The sequence below is a fragment of the Lissotriton helveticus genome, chromosome 9 (assembly GCF_964261635.1).
Source record: "Lissotriton helveticus chromosome 9, aLisHel1.1, whole genome shotgun sequence".
NCBI lineage: Eukaryota > Metazoa > Chordata > Amphibia > Caudata > Salamandridae > Lissotriton > Lissotriton helveticus.
The window spans coordinates 513,465,046-513,477,264 of NC_136070.1; the positions used below are offsets into that span (position 1 = coordinate 513,465,046).

Below are 12,219 nucleotides of genomic sequence, written 5' to 3' on the forward strand. Positions count from 1 at the left end.
GCTGCTCAGCACACTTGGCCCCCCCGAACCTCTGTAGAATACTGCTTTGTTGGATCAGCCCCAAGAACATGTGCACTCTATGAGGTTATCTCAGGACTCACACACTACCTCAATGCTGCTCAGCACACTTGGTCGTTCCGTACCTATATGTAGAATACTGCTTTGTTGTATATATCTTGCTCAAAAACTGTTGTGAAGCACTCCGATACCCTCGGGTCAGGCTAGTGCTATATAAAACTCCTTATTAAATAAATAAATAAAATAAGTATAAAATATCCATCGTTGACACCGGTTTAATAACAGGAGCAGCAGTATATATGACGGAGGTCTATTTAACCCCTTCGATGCTGGTGACGGAACCGTTCCGTCATCAGTTACGGCTGAGCTGTGCTGATGACGGAACGGTTCCGTCACGACCGCGCCCTGTTCTGGAATGTCCAGCACAGGGCGCGGCTAACGCGCCGCACGGAAGCGGTTAATCCATACTGTTGCTGTATTCCTCTGGTGTATCCATTCCTTATTTATTTCATCTAACGGTTGATTTGTGACCGAATTCCTGGCAACACTGTGAGTATTAGACTGTTTAACTCAAAATTAATTTCAACTTGACTCAGACGCAGAAAAGGTGGTTAAATTAATACCTTGCTGATAATGAATATAAGTGCACTTCTTAATTGCTAAACAGTACATCCTGACTCTACAGAGCAGATTCTATAAACAAGATAAGGTAAGTAGTAAAAATTCTTATTTAAACTCAGTTTTATTGTAATGGAATATGATTTTTGGCACGGTTTGTTTGTACGCTTCATTCTCCTATTGGCTGCCTTTCTAAAACTTTTCACTGAGTAAATGTTACTCACTCCTTCAAAGTCAGGAGAAAGTCACGCCTACTTGTAACAAAGCCGTTGTGAATCTGGCCTATTTTGTAATAGCCCTGCTTGGACCACACAGTGCATTCTTTCACAACCTCCAGCGCAGATTAATACTTTGATTTCTGCCTAACTATATCTTTTTATGTTATAGTGAAGAACAATCCCGACTTGCTGCAAGGAAATATGCCCGAGTTGTTCAGAAACTGGGATTCCCTGCAAAGTTCCTTGATTTTAAAATACAAAACATGGTTGGAAGCTGTGATGTGAAGTTTCCCATACGGCTGGAGGGCTTAGTTCTGACTCATCAGCAGTTCAGCAGGTATGCAAAATTTCAAAATTGGGACAATTTTCCGTATCTTCACCGTTGACTTCTTGATATTGACTGTTAAGAAATGCCAAATATGTATACCACAGTATGCTTGACCCGTGGATGCTAGGCATAGGTGAATTAGTCCCACTGGAATTACATGCTACTAATGCATGGCTCATGTTCAAATCAATAGCATGACTTTTAATGGTTTTTAATTACGCCTGAGGTAAAATTTAAAAGATTAAGAAGTTGCAGATTTTTGCCAATAGTGGCAACATGTAGCAGAATGAGGTTTATGTCAGTGACAGAGGGGGAAGTTGCAAAACAGAACTGATTTGCATTTTGAGAAGGTGAGGGTGTTACCTATTGTTGGTCTGGGTTACCTTCAGACAGTCGTATCAGTGGCAGAAAGCTTGCTGTTGAAGGTGGGGAGCGAATGGTGCATGTGGTTTCACAGAGTACCCCAGTCAGGAAGGATGTGGGTGAAATAAAAGTAGGGATGGTTCCCCCAGATTTGTATTTAAATAGGTGGAAATGTGCGTGCCAAGGCCAAGTCCAGTCGTCCATGTTGATAAAAACCGGTACCAGTCCACCTTAGCAAAACCAGATTCCAGGACATAGCTTGCACAAGGTGGGTTCGCTCTACAGGGTTCACACTGCTCTGGAGTCTGTTACTTTTTTTTTTTGTTTTATTTTATTTTTTTAGAGCGAAGTTGACCCGAAGGTACCGGGTAGCAGAGCGATTTACATGAGTACCAGTTTCGTTACAGACTGACACATTCATTTTTGTTAGGCGCAGAGAGATGGAATGATTTGTCCCGAATCATAGGATGTTGAGACTCGAACTCGGTTCCCCAGTTTCGAGGTCGATCGCTCTAGCCGTAAGGCAACACCCTCTCTCCAAATTGAACGCATAAAGTGAACACAGCTTTTCAAACCATTCCAACTACCCTGAAAGCCTTCCATCAGAACTTACTCCAACCCTCAAGCATAACCTAATATTTGCCATGTGTGTGAGGTTCCCTCAAGCCTAAGCCTGCCTATTGTACCAGATTGTCCCCTGTGATATGAATTGGTCAGCTAATTGGACCATCATAGACACTGAATGATGCTCTAATAGTGTACATCCACTAATGACCATCTGGACCTCTGTATCAATTTTTTGTATTGTTTCTGAAAATGTCCTGCTCAGACTTTGATGTTTAGATAAGTGCTATCTAATAATGCTAATCCGGTTTTGATATTCGGGTGCACTGGAAAGTGCTTCCAGAACAAACAAACATGCCTTCATAGCATATGCAACAAACCTCTTGCCAAGTAACTTGCTGCCTTATGTTTATCAACATTATCCCTCACTTCTCACAAGAGTGCTGGAACCTGACCGTGAGGTAACAGAAGAGAGTGCACCCTCCGAATTTAGTCTTCGAGTCCCTTTCAGTCCAGTCTGAGTTGAAGAGTCTAACCCAGATCACTATACCTCTTCAGTGCAGTTCATAAGCTTTTGTAAACAGTCTTGTTGATGAAGTTTAACGGTTATTTGCATGCTGTAGGTAGTCATTGGTTTTTGTGGTGTGAGAATTCTGGCGTGAGTATCAGCCTTGATAAATTGCGGTGTCTGTGGCTCCAGGCAGATGTCCTCATAGAGCCAAATACTGACATGCTTTGAAGACTAAGACAGGATCTTATGTTTTATCAATGAAAATTGTTTTGGTTTTCCAAAAGGTCAAGAAAAATGTCAAATGTAAAAGGCACAGAAAATTGCTTTAGGCATATACTTTGGATTGCAGATCTCTCGGGGGGGTTCTTGCTGGACCGAGGCTAAAAATGTCTCAGGAGGTCAAGCCAGTTCCCTTAATGTTAGGTCCAGCCTGACAACTCATTGTGAAATGCAGCCTTGCATGAAAGCAAGGGGTAATTTGTGTGGATTATGTCAAGGTGATTTGTCAGGATTCAGTGATGTACCAAGGAGAGTGAGGTAGCGGGGTTGTGTGCAGCAGAAAAATTCAGGGTTTTGTTCATGTCGTCCAGCTTTTACTTATTCCTGTGGGTAAGACCGAGCTCACATATCTGTGTGTAAACTCAGTAATCTCTTACGTTCTCTATATATAACAATATGGCGTGCTGGGTAGGAAAGAGGTTGCCAGCCTCTGTGTGAATTAAATAAAGAGTGCAAGTGTAACTGTTCCCTTGTCCGTCCCCGCACAGCCTAGGGTGCAAATGTATTATTTGCACAAATTCACAATTTTTTTAACACAATAGTATTGCAAGGTTCTAAAGATGCTTTTCACACATTCTCTGAATACATTTCTCTTTTTTATTACAGGTGTTTTTTTTGTCATCATCCTGGTATTGAAAGTTTATATATAACAAAACTGAAATCATAATAAAACATCCTATGCTAAATATTCAAAATAACAGTAATCTTTGATGATGTTTTCCTAATGCATTTCGGGATAATCCTATCCCTTTGTCAGGGAAACTAAAAATAAAACACAAATGATTTAATTAGACATACAAGTAGGAAATGAATATGTAAACTCAACAAATATGATTTCCTTTTGATATCATGACCAACCACTGAAAGATCTTATTGTAAAGTCCCATGCTGTTGATCCAGCGGGCTATAGAAAATATATCATAAACTACGCTACCCAACTTCATAACCTATAAACAAAATTCTAAACTAAATATGGACCCATTTATAAACCTGATATATTTTGGGCCTACTGAATCAGGTGGTCAGAATAAATCTATATACATATTATCTACAAACTATATACATTTTTATACATTTGCAGAAATAATATTGTCATTAGAATAAAACTCAACCATTTAAATGACCACCATAGGCGACGTGATCTAGCTAATAGTAACCTACACTTCTAAATAACCAAGACCAGCTTGTTTGTCAAAAGTAAGATTTTATTTACTAAATTATGGTATATAAGTTGAAAGTTTTATAAATGAATTTTATTATCATTAAAGCAAGCATGATTGTAATGAAATATGAGAAAAATACAATTTAAGCAAGTAAATCAAATTTAAAGAAAATATATAAAGTTTAGCATTTCTAAAACCTAATTCCCTAACTAAGCTAAATAGATAGAAATTAAAGTAAAGTTCTATGAGGATTCTTACGTGCTCCACGCAAAGTCCAGCAGCACATCACCCTCATCGGAAAGTCAGAAAGCAGCAGCCAGCCCAACCCTAAGGGCATGACTTTTTATACCTTTCTACGCTAACTAAACTAGCAAAGGAAAGTTTTCAGAAATCCTCGACGTCCCATTGGCTGAGAGTGACAAGTGACATGTCACCCGTTTCTCAAAAAGTTCCATAAAATCATGTCTCATAAAGACCATTGTCTCTTCTACGTGAAGCCAGAAGCTTCCTGCGTTTGCAACTATGTATTAAGTCATCCTCGCAGCTTCCATAGACTTTCATTACACTTCCGCGGATGCCAAGTTAAGGACTGACAAAATGTTCACTTTCGACCTTGGCCATGTCCGACAGAATGATGTCAGCTCATCAGTTTTTGCTTTGTGAATGCAGCTTCAATAAACGTTTTAATTCAGAATGGGCGTCTCGTGACTTTCTGCAGAATTATATGTCAGCTCTTTTTCTGCGGTTCAAATGACTAGGCCCAAAAGCAGGCAACTTATGTTTTCTAGTATAAAACAAACACAAGAAAAGTATTAATGTAAGAAATAAAGTAGATTCTGTATCCACCCCATGGTTTACTAATTAATTAACCAACCCGATTCATCAAAATGTTACCTAGCCATTGCAAACAAATAAAGCAGCGTTTATATTTACCAGTCTCCGTTTCTTCATGAGACCCATATGCACCTAGAATAGTAGAAATGACATCACACAGACAAGGAAAAGCAAAACAAGCACATGCTTCTTTTAAGTTTGCAGCAATTAGTAATGACAAAAACGAAAACAATAAATTATTTTATTATTTTGTACGAACAAAAAGATGCAACATTTATGCACGTTTATGAGCACACATGTTAGTCCCCCCACGTGTAAAGTTTAATCTAAGTTGTATTAGCACGACATATCACAAATCATTAATAATTTTATTCATGTTATGGAAATGTGACTTTGCGAGTTTAAACAAAATTTTGTTTTCTATCTCGCTCCATCAACTCCCTCATCTGGTGATTAACAAATCACCACACCAGCACTCAAAATTTTGGTAAATTAAATTTTTAAGAAATCGATTCAAATTCATTTGTATCAGTAAACCTAAAAGTCTGTTTCTGCATAATCTTTGCAATTAACATGACGCTCTCTATGTAACTCCTGTAATTCAATCTCCCTTTCTTCTTCTTTTCTGAGTTTATAGATTCTTTTCTTTTCTTTCAACTGTTTCTTTCTTTTATGTAACAAACAACCTAATTTGGTCAAAATAAAAATGAATACTATTATAATCAAAGGTGCCAGAATCTTGCCAAGAATTGAACTTCCGATATTATGAAACCAGTTTTTAATTGCTTGAAACCTTTTTGAAAGTTTCCCTGTAAAATCTTCTTCTTCTAAAGGAATTATCTCTGAATGCATTTGTGTAATATTCTTAATATACATTTCAATATTTTTACTTTCATCAGGTATATATGTACAGCAATGTTGGACATGTAAAATGCCACAGACTCCTCCCTCTTTTGCTAGGAGTATGTCTAAAGCAAGACGATCTTGAATTACCATGGATCTAATTGCAATAACTTCAACCTTCACTAATTGAAACCCATCAGCAGTGTCAGTTGATAATCTATCAACTATAGTGGACAATTTTCTGATTCTCCCTGCATTTAGGGTTATACCAACAAAAGGTATTACAGCTTGAAAAATATCTCCCAGAACTTCGGTAAAAGTTTCTCTTTTAGCTCTATTTACATAATTATGAATTTTAAACAATCCTTCTGAATCTCTGTCAACATGAAACACTTTAGGAAAAACAATTCCCACATAACAAGTTCCATACCAATGGTCTGGAAGGTTGTAGTAGGCTTTGTCACCACAAACAAAATAAATCCCAGGAAAAATAGGATCTTTTCCACCTTTAAATCCCCAACCTCCCATAATTTGATAAGTATCTTCACAGTTACTTGCACCTACAAAATAATTATCAAAAAGTGTATTATCTCTTCTAATGCAAAGCTTTCCACTAACTGGTTTGTCTATGTGAATTGCAATATTTTCAAGCATTTTGCCATTTAATTTCTCATCCTCTTGTATTAAGTCATCCTCGCAGCTTCCATAGACTTTCATTACACTTCCGCGGATGCCAAGTTAAGGACTGACAAAATGTTCACTTTCGACCTTGGCCATGTCCGACAGAATGATGTCAGCTCATCAGTTTTTGCTTTGTGAATGCAGCTTCAATAAACGTTTTAATTCAGAATGGGCGTCTCGTGACTTTCTGCAGAATTATATGTCAGCTCTTTTTCTGCGGTTCAAATGACTAGGCCCAAAAGCAGGCAACTTATGTTTTCTAGTATAAAACAAACACAAGAAAAGTATTAATGTAAGAAATAAAGTAGATTCTGTATCCACCCCATGGTTTACTAATTAATTAACCAACCCGATTAATCAAAATGTTACCTAGCCATTGCAAACAAATAAAGCAGCGTTTATATTTACCAGTCTCCGTTTCTTCATGAGACCCATATGCACCTAGAATAGTAGAAATGACATCACACAGACAAGGAAAAGCAAAACAAGCACATGCTTCTTTTAAGTTTGCAGCAATTAGTAATGACAAAAACGAAAACAATAAATTATTTTATTATTTTGTACGAACAAAAAGATGCAACATTTATGCACGTTTATGAGCACACATGTTAGTCCCCCCACGTGTAAAGTTTAATCTAAGTTGTATTAGCACGACATATCACAAATCATTAATAATTTTATTCATGTTATGGAAATGTGACTTTGCGAGTTTAAACAAAATTTTGTTTTCTATCTCGCTCCATCACTGTCTGGTGCTAATAATAGAAAATGCCCTTCTCCCAAAAGAGTGAATAAGTAGCTACCTGCTACCTGCCTTTCCCAAAGCAACTAAGAAAAAACAACTAAATAGTTACGACTTGCTTGTACACCACCAAAGATGCATGCAGAACGTATCACGCAAAATGTGTTTCTCCAAAGACTATCTGAAAACATGAAATAATTTCATGGTAATCAAAATCACAACTGTGCTAAATAGAAATTGACACCTGTATTGTCATAAAAATGGACGAATACCTTTTACTAAATCAGTGTACCCAAGGTACCATCTTCACAAATCTTGCTCAAAAACTCGATGCTCTGAAGCTTTACGCCAAAGTGACTCACTCCTCGATCCGTAAGCTGTTACCAGAAGCCACTGCCTGAATACATAAAATACATTCTTCCAGTCTAAAGTTCAAGGCCATGCATGCTATGAGAATGCCTCTATACTGGTGCTTGATGACAAATACCTTCTATTATCAAGGTGCACACGTAGAGCCGTCCTGAAGTTTCCTGCGAGTCCACCGAGCCCGATGCTCTGTAACCAAATGCAAAGCATGATTAACTAACCGTCACCGCAGTTGAAACGGACTCTCTTCATATATCTTGCTCCATTCGCCTCACCTGAGGATTCACAAGAATACCTTCTTGTCTTTGTGTAACCGGAAGTCAAAGTTTCCCGTGAAATGGTGTTCATTTGAGTCTGACTGAAATGGCGAAATAGACGACAGCATCCGTACACATGCTCAACGGTATTTACAAATCACGTGGCGGCCATCTTACGATGTAATAAACCAATCCACTAAATCTAAACACTGATTATATTGACAATGAAATCAAGCAAATGAGATGTTCACAAATGATACTTAACTCTGAGTGCTCTCGATAGGAAAACCCGTTTCACACCCTGAGATCGACTGACGATCAGGATCGTAAAGAACAAAGCTAGGATCTCATGATAATATGACTGTCACATGACTGAGAAGTGACCAACAAGAAGAGGTGTCACTCTTTTCACCGAATCTAAAGGAATAGCTGGCCCGCTATCCCTCAGCTACTGCCTGAAAGTGCAAATCCAATGTTGTGAATACGTGTCAAAAAAAGTGTGACTGAAATAAAAAGATGCAATAATGACCACTGTGGAAAAACGTGACTGTGCATTATCTATCATCATTAAGAAAAAACATTACATCACCCATTGAGTTGTCAGATATCTTCAATCATAAACCCCTGTTTTTGCAACATTTTTTTTTATTTTGGCATGTTCCCATGGGTATGTATTATTGTGGCAACTCCCTATTACCTAAGTGCATCTAAATGAACAAATGCACGGGACTCAAGAGTGAGGGAACCCTTACGTGTATTAAAATGTAGTTAACGCTCTTATCAAAAGACTGTATTAGAGGTAACAAGCCATATCCAACTTGTCATTTAAGCCAATGGGCAACATGGTGTTTAAAAATTGTATCCAAGGGAGGAGGAGCTTAGCGCGCACCCAAGATGGTCGCGTGAGCTCAGAGCTCCCGGACCTTCGCCACCTCCACCGATCATCCGGAACCTTATCCTGATTTAGACGACGGGCTTTTGTGGACGGGACCTTGCTGATCATTTATCCGTTTCCGAATTACGATTTGGCCCCCGGAAACCGCAGATATGGACTTTTGATCATTTTTGGCCTGCTCCGTGGTACTGCCCCGGGCTTGCTTCTTCTGCCAGCCGGGTGGTAATTGAATAACATCGGCCAATGCGAGTCTCCCTTGCCCGGTCTTCTACTTTCAGTTTCGATTCTGGTGGTTTGCCCTCATTGACTTTGCCTTGGTCGCATTGGTCTCCTGCTTCTTTCTACTACCAAGTTATCGTTTGGCGATCCGGACTTTCACTGCTCTTGACTAGTGGCTGGCCCTCGACCTATTCTCCGCTTTGTTGCGGGCGCATCGAGTGTAGCCATTTTTACCAGGTCTCAGAATACCCTCCGGGGCGCACGACCTAAAATGGCCACCAAGCCCGAGGTGGAGAGACGCAAGACCAGACCGGCAACTCGGGGAGGTCCTGTGCAGTCCAACGTTATGGATCGATATACCCTCACAAAGGGCTCTCCGAGTGGCATAACCAAACCCCCGGCCAACTTTGGGGATGAATCCCTGCTGGGTGAAGATCCGTCGTTGAAAGACGTCATGGGCGCCATTGCTGGGATGAAGGCCGCGCTGGGACAACAGTATGAGGCCCTGACCCACAAGCTGGACACGTTGCTATAGATGTTACCCTGATTAGGGCGGACCTCGCAAAGACTAACGAGAAGGTCAAATCCCTTGACCTGAAGACATCTAGTCTTGTCGCCGACGTCTCTGAATTACAGACGGAGGTCGGTAATCTGAGATCCGCCCGTGACCACCTCTCTCGACGCTTGGACGATTTTGAAGGCCGCGCACGACGGAACAACGTCCGGTTGGTCGGTGTCCCGGAGAAGACGGAATCGTCAGCAGTAGACCTACTGGTGGAGGACCTTGTCCTGAATCATCTAGCGCCCAAGGGACTGAGCAAGTTTTTTGCAGTGGAACGGGCCCACCGAATCCGGGTGGCCCGCCCAAGCTGGGAGCTTCTCCGCGCCCCATCATTGCGCGGATCTTTAACTTTCGCGACAGAGATGCGATCCTGCAGGCTTCCCGCACATCGGGCCCTACGGAATATGAAAACGCCGCGGTCAGCTTCTACCCGAACTTCACCCAACAGGTTCAGAAGCAGCGATTGGGATTTCAGGGGGTGAAGAAGAGACTGAGGGACAGAGACATGAAATATGCCATGCTTTTCCCGGCTCGGTTGCGTGTGGTCTACAATGATAGAACATTTTTCTTTGACCATCCTGGAGCAGCTGGTGACTGGTTGGACTCGTTGCCCCCGGGACGAGGGCAATTTGATCATTCGGAACACTCCGGTGGAGCGGAGGGCGGCCCGATGGAGCAGGTATAGGGAGCGCAGCGGCTCCTGGACCAACGTATTGACTTTCGGCAGTGGTTTGACGCTATGCTACTATTGTTCGCTACTGTGTTGTCTTAATGGGGTGTGGGTGGGAGTCGGGTGAGTCTTCCTCCTCTGGGGTTCTTTTCGTAGATTAGTTGTATGTTAGGGCGACAGGCACACTGCAAGTTGGGGTGGCTCTTGAGTCTTACGCAGGGGTGCGGGGTGGGGGGTATGATGTTGTTTTGGGGGGTTGGAGGGTTTTGGTTTGTGTTTCTCTGTTTTATTCAAGGCATGGTGCTGTTGATCTTCTGTGTTGCTGTGTCGCGGCTGGTGTGGGGGGGGACCTGGGATGGATTCTGGGATGGGGGATAGGGGACTACGTGTACTGTGTTGGAACGTAAATGGGTTGGGTGACAGAGTTAAACGAGGGGTGGTTTTACAGTTGCTACGACGCTTGTCTGCGGATGTTGTTTTGCTTCAAGAAACGCACTTGCTTGGTAATACGTGCCACGCCATGAATAGGCGTGGCTACCGTCTCACGGCACACTCAGGTTTCACTTCTGGCTCCAGAGGGGTGGGCATTCTGGTTCGGACCTCCCTCCCTCTTGCCGTTGACGACATCATACTTGATGATAGGGGGCGATATGCCGCCATTGTAGGGCGCTGGGAGGGGAGGGTGATTACTTTGCTCTCGGTCTACATACCCCCAGGCCTTCAAACTACGACCTATGCTGATCTGGGAAAAGTGATCCTGGGAGTCCCCGAGGGTTTGCTTGTAGTAGGGGGGATTTCAACTCAGTGGTGTCTGGGGTGTATGATCGTTACCCTCCCCGTGTACTCGCTAAGTCTCAATCCTGGCTGGGGGACTTCCTGGAGGCGCTGGGGCTGACCGATTGCTGGCGCTTACATCATCCTGGGCAACAGCAGTTTACTTTTCACTCTGGGGCCCATGGCAGTCTTTCGAGGTTGGATTATGTTTTGATGCCCTCCTCCCAGGCCTCCCTCATAGGTGAGGTGAAACATCTTGCTAGGGGTATTTCGGATCACTCCCCACTATGGTTGGTTGTGAATGCACGTCTGGGATCGGAAGGTCGGGTTGCCCCGATCAACCCATGGTACCTCCGTGATCCTAAGATTAGACTGGAACTACTTCAAGCGATCGATCATTATTTTGCGGAAAATGTGGGTTCAGTATCCTCTTCTGTCTCCTTGTGGGAGGCGTATAAAGCTGTCATTCGGGGACAGGCCCTCTCATCGATTGGCAATGTTAAGAGATGTAAGCGTGAGGAGGTTGTCCGTCTTGAGACTGAACTTACCATTCTTGAGGGAGAATTGGAATCTGGGGTTTCCCCTGAGAGGCTGCACTTGTTGGATCTGAAACAGCATGAATATAGAGCACTAGTGACTGACGCAGCGAAGGAGATGGGTCGTGAACAGCAGGGGCGTCTGTATGATGTGGGAGATAAGGCTGGGAAATTGCTTGCTTGGTTGGATAGGAGAGAATGCGCGAGTCGAGTTGTTCCTGTCATAGTTGATTTGAATGGTGACAGTATCACTGACCCCGCTGGAATCGTTACGCGGTTTGTCGAGTATTTTCGGGTGGTGTACTCCCCTGTGTCCGATAGACCTGAACAGGACTCCCACTTGCTTCTACGCGATATCTCGCTGCCATGCTTGTCTGACCCGGAGCGGGATCTGCTGGAAGCCCCGCCCACGGTTGATGAAATTGCGACCGCTATCCGCTCGATTCGCTCCGGGAAGGCCTCGGGCCCTAATGGACTCCCCATCGAGCTTTACAAGCTCCGTCCGGATGTACTGGCGCCGTATCTGCGATCGATGTTCTTGGAATCACTGGAGAAAGGGTCTCTTCCTCCCGATCAGAGATTGGCCTCCATAGTGGTTATCCATAAGGAGGGAAAGCCGCGTGACCGCTGCGAATCTTTCAGACCCATTTCTCTGATTAATGCTGAACCCAAAATCCTGGCCAAAGTTCTTGCTACTCGTTTGGTGTCTGTTATAGGTGATCTTGTTCACCCGAACCAGTCCGGATTTATACCACATCGCAATACGGCACTTAATCTT

At 42.6% G+C, this 12,219-nt stretch overlaps 1 protein-coding gene across 1 annotated transcript in view; it reads left to right on the forward strand.

Moving 5' to 3' along the window:
• TBPL2 (TATA-box binding protein like 2) overlaps positions 1-12,219 on the forward strand; it is a 426,294-nt gene that overhangs the window by 267,581 nt on the left and 146,494 nt on the right. The window contains exon 5 of the mRNA XM_078662091.1: positions 1,024-1,191. Coding sequence (XP_078518217.1) covers positions 1,024-1,191 — 168 coding nt within the window. The remainder of the gene's footprint in view (positions 1-1,023; positions 1,192-12,219) is intronic.